The sequence below is a fragment of the Rissa tridactyla genome, chromosome 2 (assembly GCF_028500815.1).
Source record: "Rissa tridactyla isolate bRisTri1 chromosome 2, bRisTri1.patW.cur.20221130, whole genome shotgun sequence".
Taxonomy (NCBI): Eukaryota; Metazoa; Chordata; class Aves; order Charadriiformes; family Laridae; genus Rissa; species Rissa tridactyla.
Genome location: NC_071467.1, coordinates 144,002,609 through 144,023,866, shown reverse-complemented (window position 1 = coordinate 144,023,866; position 21,258 = coordinate 144,002,609). Strand labels below are relative to the sequence as shown.

The following is a 21,258-nucleotide window of genomic DNA, read 5'->3' as shown; positions in this document are numbered from 1 at the left end:
TGCCCGTGATCACAGTGAGAACCTCCTCTCATCTGGAAGGGAAAAAAGCAGTCTTTTTTTTTTTTTTTTTTTTTTTTTTTTTTTTTCCCCTTTCTTTTTCGTTGACTAGTATTTTGTGGATTGGATGAACAACCAGAATCATAGCAGGGGATAATGAGCCCGGACGCGACAAGGCTATTCCACCTGATGACAGATACACTTACCTAGAATCCCAGCTGCAGTCCGTTTGCCAGTCCCGCCTAAGAGAGGTTTTCTTCTGGTTTATTGCAGTCCCGAGTCAGACCAGAGTGGAATTGGGAGCGCGCCTCCTGGAGATCCCAGCTGATGTAAACTTGTACGCTGTATGCATGAACCTTGTGTTCTTTACTTTCCACATGTAAGGGATAAACAACATACTGTAGTAGAAATTAGCATGCAGGAGTAAGAAATATAGGATTTTTTTTGTGACAGGATTTCAGACTTTGAAAGGCAACTATTTGACACAAATGTCAAACAAACAAGGATTATATCTTTTTTTTTTACCTTACATGTTTATAATCTCAGTATACAGATTGTATATATGTAAACATTTGATAATGTCAAAAATAGCTGTTATACATAAGTGTATTTTGCCAAATGCCTAAAGAAACAGTCGTGACTAACATCATCACACTTCAGATTTTCTAATATTACAAGCAGACATCTTTGGAAATACAGAAAGTACAGTACTGTAAAACCGTGTCTCTCAGAAACTGGTGTTTGACCAAAATCTATGCTATCTTTTCAGTATCTTATACTGTCTTGACAATCTCAATTGCGTGGTAGATTGCAGAAACCAGTACAGCAGCACTTTGTCTTAAATCATCGTAAGAGGAACCAGCCAGAATGCGTTGTTCAGTGAGACGACCGGTGTATCCTCTCGCAGGCGTCATGGAGAATGATTCAGCAGACAACAGAGACAGAGCCTTTAAGCAATGTGCAGTCCAGGCTTGCTGGACATGTGGGAATGCTTCTAAGTAATCAGTTCAGGATGTGGTGCTGTGAAGTCCTCCTGGTGAGAGTCGCTGTGTATTTTTGATAGAGCATTTCAGGCACTGTTTTAGACGGCAAGGTGTAGCTTAGGAGAAGCGTAACGATTTCGCTGCACTAGATAATAACAGTGCTGGGCAAGCGGCCAGTTTCATTGCTGTCTTTTATTTGTTGCTGGAATCACCTTTACCATGCGCTTGAATGCTATGCTTCCTGCCCCTGAAGCCCCTTTGACAAATTTTGGGGCATTAAACTGAGTACAATTGAGTTTAGCCTAAAAAACCGAGGTAGGGGATACAAACCCTTTACCATGGAGACGTTAATCTTGTGTATAAGCGGATGGTTAGATTTCTAACACCTGAGACTTCTAAAGGTTGTAAAACAAACGTCTTTTGATTGGGAGTTTTCAGTCAGTAAGAAACTGGACCATATTAAATCAGTTCATAATTCTCCAGTTTTCCAAAATTGACTAATATTAGCTTCAGGTAGTACCACTGCAGAATAAACCACCCGATTCCGCGTGGTGCAGTTGAATACCTTGTCCAACAGCCGTGTGATCAATTAGATATTATTGTGATGGGAACATCTACGGTGTTTCTGAATCTTCTACCTCTTTCATGTGTTTCCTTTAATAATTGAACCCGACACTTGCAGCCTTTTAATATATTTTTTTAACTTTTAAGTCTCTCTATAAAGTCAAATATATGTAAGATTAAATTAAGAAATGTTTAAAGATGTCAGCAACTGTAAAGTATGTAAGATTTTTAGAAACACTATATTTTATGTGTTGGATTATGACAAAATATTGGCCTTGAACTCGAACTACTGGAGTTCAAATGATTTTCCTTCACAGTCGACAGGTTCTGGTAAGTATTTTGGAGAGAGACAAATATGACTGAGTACGAGTGGATGCAGACAGACCATCTGGAAGGATCCAGTCACTTGTAATTGCTTTAGGAAAAGATTCTGCACTTTTGTGAAGAGTAAATATCCGTCAGCACTGAAGAATATTTTTTGCAAAGATGTACTTTGAGTGTAGGTGACTGGATTAAAGAGAGTTGGTAGCGCATAGCTCATGAACTTAGGGCCTGAGCCGTAACCACTTGAGATCAATGTGTCTTTTATTGATTTCACTGGACTTTGAGCAGGACCCTCAAGGAGTTCACCCACATTAGGACATTACGCTTGACCCGACAGCCGCTGTGTTACTCTGTGGAAGCTGTTTTTCCCTCACACGTTAGTATCTTGTCTTTAGTAACTGGACTGTTCATCATGTGCCTTTTATGGTATTTTGTTTGGATACAAACTGGCATGTAATTTTGAATAATCCTGTTAGACTTCTGTGCATATTTTATGTTTACCACTGTTTACTCTCCCTTTTCCGTTTTGCCTTACCAAGAAGCAGCAAGATTTGGCAGACTGAACGGGGTGTAACATACTGGCTCTTTGTGTAATGTGCGTAGTTTCTTGTTTTGCAAGCAAATGGCTCTCCTGACTGTATTCTCAATGTAGTGTGTACCTTCAGCTTCTTTCTCGTTTTGGTATAATTCATTTGTAGCATATGATGATACAGTTCTGTGTGTAGTGTAACTCTTAACAGTCACTTCCACATTTAGAGCTATGTAGTGACTGGAAGTCTAGTTCTGAGCACTAAGTTTAAGTTAAATAAATATTGACTTTCACTTTTGACGGTCTAGAGTGAGAACATCACAGGACTTGGGTTCTTGCAAAATTCTTCTGCAGAGAACTTCACATCAGGTTGGTAACTTGGAGACCTTGTTGTTGCACAAGACGTGAAGTGGCAAAGCTGCGCGAGCCTCCGAAGCCAGTGGAGCTGACGGAGAGAATGCTTGCATTCTGTGGTTTCCTACTTCTAAAATGTAGCGTGTTGGAAAGCTGCCGGATTAATAACCTTGAAGATTGCAAATATTTTTATCCACTGTAGTTAGTTACACTGGCAATAGCAATATAAATTGCCGCATAATACCTCATCCAGTCTAAAACAGAGTACTTGTATCATCAGTAAGATAGCTCAGTCATTTTCACTCATTGAAACTCATGCTTTTGTTTTATTTTTATTTTATTTTAATAAATGAATTAGTTATTGCCAGCTATGCTGTAGATGCCTGTTGAAGCGGGGACGTTTATCAGTTCTTCTCAAATAGAAGTACTCGTCCATATGGACCTGCAGGATGAGCTACACTTAAGTTGGTGTTACGTATTTATTTCAACATGGGAGAAGAATCTTGTATAATTTAAAATAATATGACTAACTGATGGAGACTGGAAAACAGAGATCATATCCAAATAACAATGCTGCACAATGGTGCTGCAGTTTGACAAGTAAAAACGTACCTGCTAATTCTGGATTTGTTAACGTAAGAACGTCAGTAATCCATACTGTAGACTTTTGGTGAACACACTCAGGCACTATACCAGAAATGGCTGTGATGATTGATAATTTACATACAGTTTTGTTATATTTGAGTAAGTAGTTTTAAGGAGGTTGATAATTTTATACAGCCTATCTTTGCTTAAGTTGTGAACTTAAGTCACTACTTGCCAGTTATCTGAAGTGTGACTTGACTTTGAAGATAGCTACTTCCAAATGATGTAAGAGTTCCTGATTTATGAGATGTTGAACGTGCTAGGCTGGTGTACTCATTAGATTGTGCTAATAAACAAATTGAGCTATAGCCTGCATTAAAATCAGAAAGAACCTGTGTCAGTAGCTCATGTACTGAAGTCCTCTTACCTGAATCCCTGTTGCTGGTTTTAAATGAAGTGAGTGGTCTTGTCAACACCAACGTGACAACCGTTTTCAAAACCAGAGCTAAGAATAGGTACATACGCTATTACAGGCATGCATATACTACAAATTCTGACCGAATTTGCAGTTGTTTTGTTAATGAGTTCACTAGTGAGTAGGACAGGATGCAATGTGAAAGAATGATGAGACTCCATAATCCCACAGGGTAAGAAGTTAGGCTCTTAGGACTTGCTCCTTCATTGAGTCCCATACCCAGCTGTTGTAAGCAAACTTACCACGCTCCAGTGTAAAACTCAGCAAGCTCCTGTTCTCTTCCATCCCCGTTCTGCTCCCACTGAAAAGCATTTCCATGAATGATAATTACACCCACTAACAGCCTCTTGAGTTAGTTGGCTAAGATCAAAAAGCTGCCAAGTTAGTCCCCTTTCCACACGATGGCCTCGATAAGGTCTTTCTGGGGCTGTTAATACATCTTGTGCTCTCGCTACAAGAGGTAGGTTGGTGATGGAGCCTCATGTCTTACGTGCAGTTTGCACTGGTAAAACCATTTGGTGGCTCAGCCATCCTGCGTCTCTTTCACCCTCGCATTGCGAAGGCTTAAGTCCGTGAACCTAAAAGTTGTGCTGTGTCCTATTTCATCCATTTCTTTCTCTAAGTTATTTATCTGTGTCATTAGCAGACTGTTTGGGACACTGTTATCAACCACAGTGTGAGATTATTTACCTCATTTTTAAAGAGCTTGAGCATTCTGGTCTCCTCTGAAGCCAGTTTTTTGTCCAGAATGGATTACCCATCAGACAATTTGTGTGGCTTCCAAACCATGTAAGACATCAGCAATATGGGATTTGACTGTGATGAGATTTCCCGAAGACAAATACAAGTAAACGGCACACATACGTACAGCTTGTTATCCCACGACTGCATGGTGGGGTAACGTTCCTGTGTGCACAGAACTATTATCCTAATAGAGCAGGAAAAAAGGAAACAGTGAAATGGCGTGAGTAGACATAGCTGCAATACAGATGGGACACTTCAAGTGGGATTTCCACAGGAAATTAAGTAATGCCTATCATCTACACTAAAAAACTCCTTTGTCCTGAGTATCTTCCAAGTCAGCTTATGAAAAACATTTGTGGTGCCTCAAGGATGGATGCTGATGTAAACTGAAGCTTTGGAAACAGTGGCTCATACACCCAGCACGTGGTATCTCGTCGTTCCACAAGTTTTCTGCAACTATTTAGAAAAGCACTACAACAGTCACCATCACTACGTTATCTCAGCCCAGTAACCAAAACAAGGAGTAAAAATAAGTTCAGAACACAGAAATGTGGTTATTTGCTCACACTTGAGAAACTTTGTACCTGACTTCAAAATTGGCTCACCTGGTCAGGGCTGGTGGGTTTAGTTCTCTAAAATCCAATCTACACCAGTTTCAAAATCCCTTTAGCTAAGCCAGCTTTAAACTGGTGAAGAACTTCTGCTAGGTAGACAGACCGTAATTGCAGTGTAACTCAGAATGAGATGAGGAAATGGGAAAGTAAGCACAGAGCAGTTAAACACATTCTCTAAGGGAGAAGTATAGGTGTCTTACACTGTTTTTAATTACTAAAGCATAAAATGTCAAAGCAACAAGCTATTTTTTTTTTCTGTTTCTGTATTCCTCTGAATAAAAAAATAAAGTTTTGGTTAAGAAAAAGGTATCTTAACATGAGGCCTTAAGACCTTATATATTCTAACTTTAGCATGGAGAGTCTATTTTTACAACCACGTTAGACGTTCTGTATATAGGCCTGACTGACCTTGTAAGTATAGTGGTGCTAGCAGCTAATCATGCAATATCGTAAGGCTCCGTATAACAGTAAATGCTGATTTATTTTGATTATTGGTACAAGGACTCCTGCTCACTGCCTGTATAAAGACTCTGCATATTTTCTGCTTGGAAATACAGTCCAGAACATATTCAAACTGTGAATATATAACCTGATTTTTCTTTTCTTAAGGGTAAAGATATATTACAATAGGTAGTGTTTTATATAGAATACAGTACTTATTTTTATTGTTGCATAAATGCAAAATATTTTTTTCAGAATAGCAAAGCATTACAGAATTTTTAATCCGCCTGAGAAAACACTATTTACAGTATGACCAGCTCTTTCAGCAAAGCTTTTGGGGTGGTGTATACACCAATTGGCTCTGCCAGCTTCATTTTGTGCTAATTGCTGTAAAAAAGCAGCTATCTATTTTTTCCACTCATACTAGCCCTTATTGGTAAAACATTTAGAGAGGCAAGGAGAGTTGTGTTTCACCACTGGGGCTGGGCTAGTATTAGCGAAACCAACCAATCTATACCATAATGTTGTCCTTGCTTGTTAAAATCCTTTAAAGAACATACCTGACGTAATAGAAACATAAGATTTTGACAAACACCAAAATGAAGCATTGCAATTTACAACTTTCTCGCTTTGAGTGTGATATTTTTGTCATAAACATTACAGGCATTGGGCTGTTGAAGTGAATGAATCTGGCTTTCATGTAGCTAAACAAAATGTTGCTTTTTATAAAACCAAATCATTGTAATTTGGGGTTCTAAATTCCTCCTCACTTTTAATAACAGCATCACAGTATCCACTTCGATGAGAGTATTTAATACAAATGCCTGTGGTTTTCAATGTTACTGACATATTGTAACATCAGTAAAGTGACTTTCAATGACAAAGACTGCTGCGTGGATTTTGTTCTCCTAAGTCCTTACGTTTAGCCCTTCCTACTTTATAGTCTCGGTAAAAAAAGATGTTGTATGCATAGAAAAAAAAGGCTATACAGATGTTATTTTTTCCAATTCCAGGGTTGAAAATGATCCTGTGACCTTCCCAGTCTTTGTCTTAGGGTTCTACTGTTCTCAAGACAAATCTAAAATTACCATTCCTTAGGTTTGCGTGTGAGGGCAGCCTAGAAAAAAATAGTTCTAAACTATGCCCAATTGTTTGCACAAAGGTTGAGACCAATCACCCCACTCAGTATCATATAACCGTCCTTCCCAGTGTGCCTTCTGGGAAAGGGAAACCCTTAATTCTGAGCTGTAGCTCTAAAGCAGGTAACTTGCATATTCAAATTGCCCACGGAATCTACTCTTAATGGAGAAGCAATTTTCACATAGGTTTCAGGTGCCTTTTTTTTTTTTTTTTTTTAGCTAAAAGTTCTGTAGTCACTCCTTAGTAACCATATTTTTATCTTAGTTTATATCTAAACATGAAAGATGATTTATGCTATCAGTCCCTGTGAATACCATGGATTTTTGAAATGCTCACGGAGAACAAAAAGCCATTCTTTCTTGGCTAAGCTAGAACTTGTTCCTGGTTTTGGAGCCATTTGTTTTTCAGTTTTCTGTTTTGTGATTACAAGAAGATCCCTGAAAAAAACAATGTTAGTTCACACTGTTGTTCTTGCACCATTTCACTGCCCAGCAGCTGGTTGGTGACAAAACAGTAATTCAGCCTGGTGAAATAAATTGAGAAAGACTTAGCATGTTTGTTATTGCTCCTCTTTCATTGCTCCAGACACCTGTTTTGCCTCTCATTAAAAAAAAAAAATACAAAAAAAGTATGCAAAATAAGCTGAACATATTTTTCAAGTCAAGCTTTTATTTGTAGGCACGATTTTACTCCCACATATTATTTCATCAATAATTCTCATGATCTATTGGATAACTTCATACCTGCACAGGAGCGTGGAACATCCAGGGGGGTCTCAGATCATTTAGTAAGTTACACTTCTCTACAAGAACGTTATATTCATTATTGCCTGATGTTTTCTTTCATTAGTAGTTTCAGGCCTGTGGTGGGTGGAGAATTGGAAGAGCAAAAGCAAAAAAATAATTGCAGATCGAGGTAAAATAGCTTAATAAAGGAAGGAAAAAAAAAAAGAGGTGGGAGAAAGCCATGCAAAGGCAATCACTCACCACCTCCCACAGCAGACCAATGCCCAACTGGTCCCAAAGCAACAGATACTTTGGAGAGACTTTCCCACCCCTGCCCCAGGTTTAGTGATGAACACAACGTTATGCGGCACGGAATAGCCCTTTGGTCCATTCGGGCCAGCTGCGTCCCCACCGCGTTCCCTCCCAGCCTCTTGCCCACCCTCAGCCTACTCACTGGGGTCACAGAGTGAGAAACGCAGACGACTGTGATACTGCGCAAGCACTGCTCAGCAGCAGCTAAACCACTGCTGTGTCACCAACGCTGTTTTAGTCACAAATCTAAAGCACAGCACCCTATGGGCTGCTACAGAGATAATTAACTCCAGCCCAGCCAAACCCAGCACAAGACCAGAAACACAATTAAGCAAAAGTATGAGAGAAATGTGTAGATAATGAGCGTTTTGGTAAAGACGTCTCATCCTTTTTAGGGTAAAATTAACAGTGTAAGGATGAACGTTGGATTTATGCAAAATGGTCTGATCAAAACCCTACAGGAAGAACAGCCTTTGCTTCTTACTAATTTCATCAGCTGTCAAAATGTCAAACTACAACAGGACTGATGTTGGCTGCTTCAGTCAGACAAACCTTTATGGACTTTGGTCGTTTTGTTAGAAATACTTGCTGTAACTGTCCATGTCTGTTTCCCAACTTTATGTGCAACAGGACAGCATACAATTACCAGAATGTGGAAGCACAATCATGTTTATGCCTTTAAAATTCATCTTTGAGGGCAGAAAGAGAACTAGCTTCTGAAATGCAACTAGAAGTGATACACAAAGGATTATGAATTTAAGTAAGTGGTAAGTACTAGTTGTTTCTTGAAGTGAGACCAGCCAGCTTTGAATTTACAGCCCAGAAACTAGAGACCTAGATTTTACAGTATTCTTGGCAAGACAGGGTATAAAATAGTATCTTCAATTAAGATTTCTGCTCCGAAGATTTTGTGAGTTTGTCCAGTGACATACACACATATGTATCTATATACACACATGCAGGTATAGTTTTGCTTTCATTCCTTAGTGCAAAGGCTCCTCCCCAAAAGTGCTCTAAACCACTAATATAAGAAATATATTCCTTTTAACATTCTTCCGGCATTCTCTGCATTTACAAGGTTAGCAAAAGAACAGCTACCACTCCTCTGTGGTAGGTAGAAGTGACAAAATTAACAAAAATTTCATTAACTTATTTAACTGGAAAAAAGTTTGAACTACCTCCATACAATTATGCTGCTCTGTCTTCCCATACAATGTCAATCTTCCCCTCAAAAAAAAAAAAAATCAACCAAAAACCCCACCAAATAAAAAAAAACACCACCTTTTTTTCCCCTGAAAAATCTCAGGCAGAGAAGTCTTGCCTTTCGGTATCTGCTTTCATGTAAATTCTGCAGCATTGGCAATTACTGCCATGATCTGAAATAACAGTAATTTTTCAAAGCGGGGTTTGGCCCTTGTATGTTAGTTCACATATAGAGGCAGGAAAGGCTACTTTTTAGGCTTTAAAGTGCAAGAGATAGATAGAAACATTAATTTACACGTAACTGAAGTCTGACAGCTTAAAAGTACATTGTTAAAGGGAAAGTTAATGTATACACTGACACAGTGGAGTTTTTGTATGTTTAAAAGTGTTTTATATAGTGACACAAACGGAGCAAGAACCTTATTGGAACAAAAGCCCCCTATACAAGAGCACAGTGCTGGAGGAGTTCTCTGCTATGTTTTGTCGCATCCCTGAAGCTCTATCAGGTGGTCTTACACTCAGACTTCATCTTGAAAAGAGCTAGCTGTCACAATAAGCAACTTAAACTTACTGACGTTCTAACAGACCCGCGTAAAATGATCATTCCAAAAGCTTTTCCAGTTTGTACATGTGTCTTATGCTATCAAAGACAAAAGAGTATGTATCATCTTACACGTGATACTGTTTAAGACAGGAAAAGGGAAGCTGCACTCCAGAAAAACTTACTATCTGCATAATTTGTTATACATAGTGAATTGCAAGTTTATGAAAATAAAAACATCTTTAATAAGTCACAGGTTGAAGATTAAAGTAGACAGTATGTGAGTACTTTATAGTCATCGTCAAAACTAAAAAAATGCAAGTGTGTAAAGCGATACCTTCATAAAATATGCAATTTCCAATATTGAGAAAGACAATCATTGTAAGATTTGGCAAAGCAAAACACAAACTGGAATGTTAATCATGATCATCCACGGCTTGCTTCCTTTTGATTTAGATGCTCATAACACACTGTATGAACTGAAAAAAAGAATAAACACTTATTAGATGTACGGTAGAGAACAAGTCTTCACTTTTTCTTCTAAAATACCCATTGTCACTACCCTTTTCTGTAAACAAATTCAGTCCATGAACAACAAAGCTTTGAAACTAAACATGAAAATTAGCTAACAGTTAATTAAAACAAAACATCTCCTTAATAATAACAACAAAAACCCCATAAATACTTGAATCTAGTGTTGTCCTTTTCCTGCGCAGATGTGGCCAGGAAGCCAAGACCTACAAACCTGACCAAGTACGATTTGTGTCTGTCCCCCACCACACCTCCCCCAGCCTTTCCTGGGAAAAATGCCTACCAAGCATTAATATAATACAAGAAAAAAAAAAAAAATCACAGAAAGTGATGTTAGCCAGCCATGGAGCCTCTTAAATCTTCTTGAGCCACATTGGTAAGAAGCTCAGACAAAAATGCATGACGTTTTACAGAACTCTATAAACTATGTGAAAACTTTTTGAGACAATACTCAACAAAACACAGAACCTTTGTTCTCTCAGCATGCCATAAGCATGGGGAAGACAGGCACAAACTCACATCATTACTGCTTGTCTTCAGTTTTAAGTTTTTCTTCAGTTTTACCCTGTAACTTTAACGGATTCCTTAAAGTTCACTTACATCATCATACTGGAAGTTCACAAAACCCTGCTGAGTTGTATCCCTTCTTCTAAAACATTCTGGAAACATTAAGAAAACAAAACAGAAACCAGGTAAGAAAAACTACAGTTAACAATTTTTTTTTTTAAAATGCATTCTACTTCCATTAAATTCCCCAAGTCACATGAATGAGAATTCAGGAAGAACACTGCAATTAATTCCAAGACTTAATTTCCAGTTCTTAATATTTGTCATATTAAATATGATAAATAACCATAGGATAAATACATTTTAATTTTTATCATATACATTTATCATATACAACATATGTTGATAAATACAGTTTCCCAATTTTGATAACATAACTCTTCTAGCCTCTGGAATAAACGCTGCATTAGTTTTAAATGGATTTTTCAATGGGGATTTAAAAAAAAATCATAATTTATAATTGTTCCAGTTCTGCCTGTAAACTCCATTGAAATTAGCCTATTCTGTGTTACATAAAAGTTGAACTTGAGATAACTGAGTAATCAGATTTTATTAAATAAAAATATATTATGGGGATGATAGTAACAAGGCTATAATCCAGCGTACCAGTGAGAGCTCTGAGTTTCACACAGCAGGCGATGTAATCATCAAATGTAATCTTTCCTTGAGTGCTGTATCGCTTTGTGATTGCAGTCACTGCCTGTGGGCTCAGTCTAAATCCTATTTGCAAATAAAAAGTATATATTGAAAAGACAGGTAAGTTCACAGAACCCCAACACATTTTTAATTGGAAATACATGTCAGTTACTGCAGTACTGGTCAGTAACTGGTACTGGGAAATGCTGTAAGTCAGTGTCAGAAGCAAGAACTTTTCACAACTTACCCATATTCATCAAGGCTTTCTCCAGCTCTTGACGATCCACTGTACCACTTCTATCGTTGTCAAAACTTAGGAAGTGTTGCTTCCAGCCATTGACCACAGCCCAGAGTTCCTTAAATTCATTAAATCCCAGTGTGCCAGACATATCCCTCTGATTCCAAAGCTAAGGAAAACATTTCTTAACTTAAAAAGTTTAAAAAAACCCAACCCTCTCTCCAATGGAAATTTGTATTTTTATCATCTGAACTTAAAAGCTCTTTCTTGATGGTCAATATTAAGAATATTTTACTATTATTGATTTTTCTGGTAGAAAACTAACTACAGCATCCCACAGCGCAGAGATAATAGTACCAACCAAAACCAAAGGTCAGAGAACTTGCTCTCCCCACTTCTCAGTGCAACCTGATAAAACTATTTGCTCTTTGTGAATTTAACTTAGTTCACACACTTCTCATTTACCTGCCACAATGTAACTGTTATCGATAAAATACACAGACGAAATACAAACAGATGCAAAATGAAAAATTACTTTAAGTTATAATAATATCAGTACTCTCGCATTCTAAGCCGTTTGTTCAAGGTGAGCTAACACAATCCTTCCCATTTCATTTCTGTTTTTTTTCCTTTTTAAACAGCAAAGCATTTGAACATGACATTTTAAGTTTTGACTAAAAAACTCCAAAGATTCCTTACCTAAGTCTTCCATAGGTCCTACTGCTGAATGCCATATACCATCTCATTAGATACTGACCTGATTCATTCAAGGAACAGGATTTAGGGTGACTTATATTGTATTCAGGCTGTACAGTACAAATGGAATGGAATGGAATGTGTTGGCTTGGAAGGGACCTTTAAAGGTCACCTAGTCCAACCCCCCTGCAGTAAGCAGGGACATCTTCAACTAGATCAGGTTGCTCAGAGCCTCATCAAGCCTGGCCTTTAATATCTCCAGGAATGGGGCCTCCACCACTTCTCTGGGCAACCTAAATGCTAAATTCATTAGGAAGGACATCAACAGTGTTGTCCAATTTCAAAAGCAGAATGAGCAATTTGCACAAAACTCTATTCTGGGCTGCCAGACCTGACTCTTCATGCATTCAATGAAGAAACAGTTCCCTAGGCTTAGAGGGACACCACTTGTTGTAAGAACATCAGTCACTGAGAGACTCATTTATTACAATTATTATTTCATCCAGTAAAATTAATAAGAATGGAATTTTGTAGTTCCCCAATTCTAATGATCATAATACTTATCAAGTAAGAGCTGAATGGGAATTACAAAGCATTTCACAAATTTTGGGCACCCTATTATTTTTGCTTACATAATGTAAAAATGTTTACATTTCATAGAAAAGGATACATCCAGCATTGAGATCATGAGTCTGCAAGTCTCTAAGTTGAAAGCTGTTTAAATTAGAAAAAGGAAAAATAAGTTATATTAAAAGACTGACTTTTAGCTTTGTCCAAACGTAACATTTTAAATTGCTTTTTATTAGATACTGATAATATATTATAATGTATAAAATATTATATAATTGCTTCCACTGTATACAGCCATACCATATTTTGATCCAAATAAGAGCTTTAAATCATTACTTGTTAGAAAAACTGACAGCAGACAACCTGGAGGCAATTCAAGTTATATTTAAAATTAATTTGCTCTTATCTCAATCCATAAAGGTTTTTTTGGGTTTCAGTCAAAGTGGTTGTTTGTATTTCACCATAGGCACCACCTGAGGAAGCCAGTTTTACTCACAGAAGTTTGACTTTGTAAAAAAAACCAAACACTAGGTATCCTGACAGAGGAGTCCTGACACAGAATTTTTTGGTCAACATCAAAGCTCAATTTAAAAACAAAGCAAAACATCTTTTTACTAATTGGCTGTCCATTACAAAACAAAACACTTCTCCAGCTCAGCAGTGGGGAACTAAGGAGGCTGAGAAGGGAAGTCTTACATGCACAAAGCTGAGTATAGAGAATTTACGTTTCAAAGAAGTCCATATGGAAAGAAAGCCCCTCCACCATGCAAATAGAAAAACCCACACCTCTGCAGAAGGCACAATTACAAGTATTTTCTAGTAGATGGCATAAGAGTTAGTATGCTTTAGGGTTGGGGATTTATTTAAATCATTAACTTACGTTTATACGCTCCTGCAATCCCTGACTGGGTGAGACATCTCTGTAGCTCATCAGCATCTATTTGTCCATCCTTTCGATAACAGAAGATGTATCAGCTTTTGTTTTAATTCCCTCCCCCAGATTGATTATTCTCAGTACCCACTCCCCTTTCAGTGACATTAAATTAGCTACCCCTTCAAAAAACAACTGATGACCTGTCCGCTATATGACAGAAACTGACTTTTATAACCCATATCTGGAATGATGTTTCTTTAGTTGGTATTTTTGCAATATCTACTACCTTTCCCATCTAGTGAAGTACTAAAAAATGAACAGGGTTGGCAGGTTTGCTCTAAACTTAACTTTAAAAAAACCTCAAACTCACATCATATACTTGAGGTAGCATATACCTGAGAGCCAGCTGCAGAGAAGCCAAGGCACAAAATTTTGAACAGAAAGACAGCTTTCCTTAAAGTACTAATTTTAACTTAGTGGGTATTGTAGTCACTTTAGATTATACCTTTATGGTCTCACTGCTACAGTAGGAAACCTAGAACCCAGATTATACAGACCCTCTTCTCAAGACAGCCTTAAGACTTACAAATCTAATTTTTTTGGGACTAGGCAGCTGTTAGCAGAACAAACAAAAGCAGAAAGCAAAGCACTTTGAAAGAAAAACAAAACAAACCCAGAAAAGATACCTATCTGCATGGTTTGGAAAATGACTCACTCCCAATGCATCCCGCTCGAGGCCAAACAGAGAAAGCAACTGCCAATTCATGGAAAGCAATGCGCTGGAATTCTAGGTCACATTCCTCACACACCCAACATGAAGTTTGGTTCACAGAGAGTTTGAGTGTAATTTAACCTCATTCGAGGATGGAACATTATATCTGTAGATATAGAAATGATGTGACTTTTGTAAAGCATTAAATAGGGAAAAGAGTGTTGCTTTATATTTGAACAAATTTATTTGCCTCAGCATCTTCCTAATGTTTTTAAATCCAGTAAGCATTTTTTTTCTTCTTTTCTAAAGAACAGAGATAAGATACTAAATGTCATAGTGGGAATGGCACAGCCAGGTAACTTTCAGAAATTAAGTATCATTATTTATAGGAAAAATGGTAGTTAATATGTTAAATGATATTTGAGAAGGTCTGAAAAAAAGATCAGCAACGTTTTGATTCTATGTAAAATTAATGGCGGCTAAAACCAAAATTGCTTCCTACCTACTCCAGTCTAACTATAGAGATGTATTTAAAACTTTACATTCACAGGGGGAAAAAGAAAAAAGAAAAAAAAAAGAGAGATATTTGAAACAGCCGTGCATATTAAGCAGTAAATCTCTTCAAAGCCCTTGTGCCTTCTGAAACAAAGCAGGATCTGCATAACTTTAAAATAGGCAAGAAGACAGAAAAGCACGGTTTGTAATCATGACTAACATTACCAAAAAGATGCTTGGCTTTTTTTTTTTTAAGTAGAACTTAAGCAGTTAAACTATACAAGGCATAGGGGTTTTGCTAACAGACTAAAAAAAGAAAATTATCACTTCCTACAAAAACAGACTCAATTAATTTAATAAAGATTCTAAACAATACTTTTGACTGTCTTCTGTAAACAAAGAAAACTAATTCCTCAAATCTAAGACAAGATCTCTGTTGTAAACTACTTCAAAGTAAGATCAGAGATAACATTATATAAGCATAAAACCAACGCAGATTGCAGCATAGCCAAAAACCTTACTAATTCTATACTAAGTACTCATGGAAAACTGTGAGATGTGGCTTTTTACAGGCTTGCATGGATGGCTGTAAAAGCAACTGATAATTTATCTGTTCCATTTCACTGTCTCTTTACAGGGTTTTTACTTCTGCACAGCCACTGGTCTCTGAAACTGACTTCCAATTTCAAGGACAACATTTCAAAAGCTACACGGATTATTTCAATAAGGAATGATTTCTACAAATAAAAAGTATTTAAGAGTACTAACTTAACTACTCCTAAGCGCTAATTTATCATACCCATTAGCTCCCTGGTTCCCCAGTTTTCAGCACCCAAGCCTCACTTGAGAAGCCTGAGAACAGTCTATGCTTTGCTGACGTCCACCTCCTGACACCTCTTCTCCATGGGGCTGCATGCTGTCTGCTGTTACCTCCCTTTCCCTTTACACTAGGAGCTTACTCATTTTTACAGCATCAGTTACTGGCTCTGCTGATTCCTGGCACACATCCAGGTGGCACTTGGATGCAGAGGCATCTCAGCTGGCAGGCAAATTGTCAGCACATTCGGCAGAATTTAGCTTGGGCTCCACTTTACCAGCGAGGCTTGCCTCACTACAGAAAGGTCATTCTAGTGTTCCCCTTTACTACAAAAATACACAGTCCACATATTTTCATAAGCAATGTTAAAGAAATACAATAAAAATGCAGTGCAGAATGAAAGGGAAGAAAAAAGAAAGGCCTCAATCGAACTTGTGAGTGCTTTTTCCTCTAACATAATCACTCTATCCTACCAGCAAACCCAGATATTGGCAGAACACAAGACTGTTTTTCCATTTGTGAGTCTATTAAGATCATATAATGACCTCTTTCTTATTAGCATTTCCTGCTTTTAGCCAGGCCATCTTCACAGCCCATGCTTCCCATTGTTTCTGGCTTCTCCTGAAGCTGGCAGCATTCCCCAATCCAGAGCTGAGCCACAATTCAGTTACAACATTTAATGTAACTATATAGTTCCTACATAAACTTACATAGGAAATATAGCGTGTACATGCACACGTGTGTATATATCAGTACGCATTTACACACACATACACACACTACATAGAAACCAACAGCACTATTCAAACTGTAATTACTGCGTGTATATAGCTATATGGTGTAGCTATACAGCGACGTGTAGCAGATAGGCTAAGTAAAACCATTCTGTTTCTTTTTAAACTTGAAACAACAGTTTTCCCCACTGCAAATACTAGGCATTTCTCCTTCCAAAAGCTAATGTAGAAATTAGTCCCCAGAAAACAGAAATAAATAACATGTTATAAGTTTACCTGCCCTGCTACTGCAGCAAAATAACCATACAAAGGATCCTGGGCTTGTCCAGGGAATGCTGGTCCTCCTGGAGCTCCTCCATACTTTAGAAATCAAGAAGAAAATTAATTTTAAATAATGATTCAGTTATCTGTTAAGAAACTGCAGTGTTTCTACTTAAGAATTAACTTTTATATACACACCATGCAAAAAAGTCAAACCAAAAAAGAAATTCCTTAAAAAAAAACAATCAACCACCCCCCACGACACGATCTTGGTATTGATATACTAATTTATTACAATTTAAGCAGATCAGTGTAAAACCTTGCACAGGAGCAATCCACTGACCTAGATGGTATATCTCATCCAGGTTGAATTTCAGTCTACTATAAGCAGAAAACGGGGTACCGAAGATAAAAGTAATAAGGCACTACGGATTTTTCTTTGTGCTTCAAAAAAGTTGAGCAAGACCGATCTCTAGGGAAAATACTTGGAAGAATATGCATTAAGCATGGAAATCTTTAAGTAACATTGATTCTTAAGCGAAAATCATGGAGTGACAGAAGTTAAACCTGTTTGACTGCGCTGAACCAACAATCTGTGTAACAGAATCTGTATCTCTTTTCCCGAGATAAGAATATGCCTTTTTTTGGAAGTGGCCGGAGTTTGATTGGGTGTACCTTGCTCTTCGAAGCCGCTTAGCTATTTACCGGCCCCAGGAAGCGAAAACAGCCTTATATTAGACACAAGACCTGGCTCGGGATGGGGGAAACGTGGGGAGCGACACCCCCAGAAGCGACTTTCGCCCACCGGCAGCACCTGCCGGGTTTTGGCCTCCTCTCGTCTTCCCCCTCCCGCCGGCGGAGCCCGGAGCCGCCTCAGGGAACGGAGGAGCGGCGGGCAGGCCGCCGGGAGGGCCGGACAGAGCCCCGCCTCAGGCGGCTCTCACCGCTTCCCCTCGGAGAGCCGGAAAACCGACGTCCCCCCGCCTCAGAGAGCCCGCGAAGGCAACCCCACCTCCGCCGCGGGGCCGAGAGCCGCCACCCCCCCCCACCCCAACTCCTCCCGGAGGCGCTGCGGCCGGGCAGGGCCACAGCGGGCGCCCCTCACCCCGGGTGGGACGGCCCAGAGGGGGCCTCAGGGGAGGGGGAGGAAAGTCACCCCCGGCCTCAGCCAGGCTACCTCGCCACCGCAGCCCCCTCCTGAGTCCCGCCAGCCCCCGCTCACCCCGCCCTGATAGAAACCGCCGCCGGGTGCCGGCTGCCCGGGAAACGCCATCGTCGGCTGGCACCTGCCCCCCCCCGCCCCCGGCCAGTCCGGCCTCGCCCGGGCGCAACCACCCGGCCAGGAAGGGGGGGGGACCGGGACGGGCCGCGGGCTTCGGAAAGGGCCAGGGCTGGAAGCTTTGCCACCCTTGCGGGGCAAGCGGCGGCCTACAGCCACCGGCGCAGCCAGACAGTGCAAGACGGCGCCATCGAGAGCTGAGGGACCACCTCTTGCACCCCGTCTACACCGCCCCCCCTCCCCCCCCATCGGGGTGGTAGAGGCCGCCGGACGGGAGGCGGCTTTTCCTCCCCTCAGTAACGGGGCGGCACGGTGGTGCGTCAGGGTCTGTCCGTGACGGAGTGGTGGGTTGGGACCTTCCTCTTCGTGCTTCCCCTTTCCTTCTCCTCCGCCGGAACGCGGGCGGGGAGTGTCGCGGCGGCTGGAGGCCGCGGCGGCAGGCGTGGGGCGGAGGGGAGCGGTTTAGGCCCGCCTGTCCCGCGGTACCCGCCGCAGGGCTCGGAAGAAGCGACCGTGGGGAGCCCCGAGGCTCGGTGCGGCGGAGGTGTCGGTGTCCCTGGCACGCCCCGGGGACCGCGGCTCCCGGGGAAGGGACAGGGGCCGGCTGTGTCGCGCTGTTACCCGCTGCGGTGTTGGGAAAGCACTGAAGGTGTTCTACCGGTGAATCGCTTGTGTGGGTGCCAAGTTATTTTAAAATCGACCATTTGTGATTTACAAAAATCAGGAAAGCACCCTGGAGGTGTTCAGGGTCAGGCTGGTTGGGGGGTTTCAGCAGCCTGGTCTAGTGGAAGGTGTCCCCGCCCGTGTCAGAGGCGTTGGAACTAGGTGATCTTTAAATTCCCTTCCATCTGTTAACTACTGTATAATTCTATGAAAAAGGCCATAAAGCCTATAAAGTCAGTAGTTTGTGCATGCGTATCACAGAATGCATTGTTATGTTAAACATGTCCTTTTTTGGTACTGTAGAGTCTCCAAAGTCTGAACACCTATCCCTGGTCCCAAAGGAGAGAAAACAGATAAACTGTACAATTTTCTCTTGAGTCTGTAGGTCTAAATTCTTCTGGCACAGGAAGGAAGGAGAGGGAATGCCAGTGTCCAGCTGGAGCTAGGAAGCCCTTTTCGTGCTGGGTCCCACCAGCAGTGCTCAGCTGAGGTTTTGGAGATTAGCTGGAGTTGTCTCAGCTTTGGTTCAACAGCCTCCTCCAGGCTGGAGGAACTCGCTGGTACAACCCGTGCTTTAATCCTACTGACTCCCTTTGCTTCAGTACCCCAGGAAACAATGAGAGCTGAAATGGATGCAGCTTGGTCTGAGCCAGACTGTTTATTTGCAAAATATTAGTACTTCCTCATGTTGAGAGGTATTTAATGAAGTTGCAAGAGGGTCAGAGATTATTGAAACAAATCTACTGATTGAGACCTTGCAGGGTAAATGGTCTACTGTCTGAAAGCGTACATTTTATTTTCTGTTTGTTGGCATAATTTCTGAAGAACTTTATGAATTTGTGTAGGACCTTATTAATTTAATCACACTAATTTATAGTAAACTTTCCATTCAAACTGAGTTACCTTCTCAGCTTTTAAGTCATCCAGTAAACAGGACTTTCAGACAATATCTATATAGCATGTATTTCTATTATTTCAGCACCAATTACACTGATACTGTTAATAGTTGCCAGTAACATGAAAACAAGTACTGTGGTGGTCTGTGAAATTTAGTATTCGGTAGAGTTGCCAAATGAAAGAGACAAATAGTTATTTAATACCTTCATCACACAGGATAGCGTATACAAACCTCATCTTTTCAGGGCAGCTGAGAAACAGAGTAGTGAATCTGGCTTAAGAAATACCTCACAAGAGTATTGGAATAAGTGACTGTTGATACCAAACTGTGCAGTGGTCAAATAGTTTTATTTACCGGACTTAATCATGTGCAGTGTAGGTTATTGGAGACACTGTGCTGAACCTCGTTACCATACATGTATCAACGTCTGGGCAAGAAGCCTTCCAAATTAAAATAGGAACTAGGTACAGTGATAAAAATATTAAAGGCTGGCAAGATTGAAAATAAGTAGCAAAGAATGTAAGTGATAAGATTTAAAGAGTTATACACCGATAAGCAAAATGTCAAATAGTGGATACGTATTGCAAATAGCTTAAAGATAATAGGAAGGAATTTTTAACTCCTTTAGTGAGAAAAAAGCAGATAAGATTCAGACCGGTTGGTAGATAAAGATACTAAAACTGTACAACTGTAGGTGTGTAGAAAAGGTAGACATGTTTCGTAAGTTTGGGTTTTTTTTTTTGTGCTTGAACTCAGAATAAACACCTAGTCATCCTCCATTTGCAGTGCTTCTATTGAAACTACTGGTAATGAACACTGCACTCAGTAGTTAATATTTGCAAGATTATTTAAATTCAACCACACATAAGGAAAAGACCTAGGAGACAGATGTAACAAAGTGATGTATTTTATATGGTTTGTTGGGTAGGCATTTTGTTTGCACCGGTGCATTTGTTTATTCAGTTTTTATCCGAGGAAAAGGAAGGCTGCAAAGGAATGCTGTTCGAGGAGATTAACGAGTACACATCTGCCTTCTGAAGGGCTACTGAGCTGTGATAACCTTTTAAGTTACAATAAGATCATCACATTAGAAATACACCAGTAAGAAATCTGTGTAGAATAAATAGCTACTGATTTTGCAGATCTCAAAGAATATGTAATCCCTCTAGTGGGAAGACAGAAGTCAAGCAACACAGAATGCTAGTACTATTGCCTTTTTTGAGATAATTAGTATATTTTCCTAAGAAAAGACCCAAGTAAAATAATTTTGTTTAGAAAATGAAAATTATGTGTGCAGTTTACATTCCATAGCTTTTGCTGGATTCTTTGTAATACAATGTTAAGAAGGAGTTCAAAACAAAGATGTAGTAATAGAGCATTACTGCCTTAATATCTGATCACAGGTCACGTTCATTGTACGTACCACGCTTTCTCACAGCAAACAAAGGCCAGCATAAACCCACTACAAGTCACACCTTCTGCTTGCCCCTCTTGCCTCCCTCTGCCCCACCAAGTCTGCATACATTTAACCCTGGCATGAGCTTGCACACGCTGTGGGCATTCATCCGCCCTGAACTGAAAGCCTGGAGCCACAGCATGCTCCTAGTTACGTTCCCATCTGGTGTAGTGGCTGGGAGCTCAGTGGTGGTGTGCTGAGGTGTCACGCTTCCCTGGCAAGCCGGGTGTGGAATTTTTCCTTTCTGGAAGCGCAACAAAAGAAGCTAGGGAGGGGACAGGGAATTAAAGTGTAAAGTTC

At 40.0% G+C, this 21,258-nt stretch overlaps 1 protein-coding gene across 2 annotated transcripts; it reads right to left on the bottom strand.

The window, feature by feature from the left end:
* Window positions 1-3,057: 3,057 nt before the first annotated feature.
* Window positions 3,058-18,005, bottom strand: SRI (sorcin). 2 transcript variants are annotated; one of them, XR_008465000.1, is made up of 9 exons: window positions 17,885-18,005; window positions 16,678-16,761; window positions 13,650-13,719; window positions 12,870-12,913; window positions 11,513-11,660; window positions 11,236-11,349; window positions 10,663-10,721; window positions 9,869-10,010; window positions 3,058-7,610 (listed from the first exon to the last, which is right to left on the bottom strand). XR_008465000.1 is itself a non-coding variant. In XM_054192411.1 (8 exons), the coding sequence occupies exons 1-8, from the start codon at window positions 17,933-17,935 to the stop codon at window positions 9,984-9,986; spliced, it is 597 nt and encodes a 198-aa protein (XP_054048386.1). In that variant the 5' UTR covers window positions 17,936-18,005; the 3' UTR covers window positions 9,359-9,983. The 2 variants fall into 2 exon arrangements, 1 of the variants encoding a protein (XP_054048386.1); XM_054192411.1 differs by lacking the exon at window positions 3,058-7,610 and having other exon boundaries at window positions 9,359-10,010.
* Between the last annotated feature and the right edge of the window lie 3,253 nt (window positions 18,006-21,258).

Excerpts from the sequence above, each read along its gene's own strand:
- SRI (XM_054192411.1), bottom strand. The coding sequence starts at position 17,935 with ATGGCGTTTCCCGGGCAGCCGGCACCCGGCGGCGGTTTCTATCAGGGC. Across the intron at positions 16,762-17,884 it reads GCGGTTTCTATCAGGGCGGG|TATGGAGGAGCTCCAGGAGG; the intron begins GTGAGCGGGGGC and ends TGATTTCTAAAG. Across the intron at positions 10,011-10,662 it reads TGAACTTCCAGTATGATGAT|TTCATACAGTGTGTTATGAG; the intron begins GTAAGTGAACTT and ends TCTTTTTTTCAG.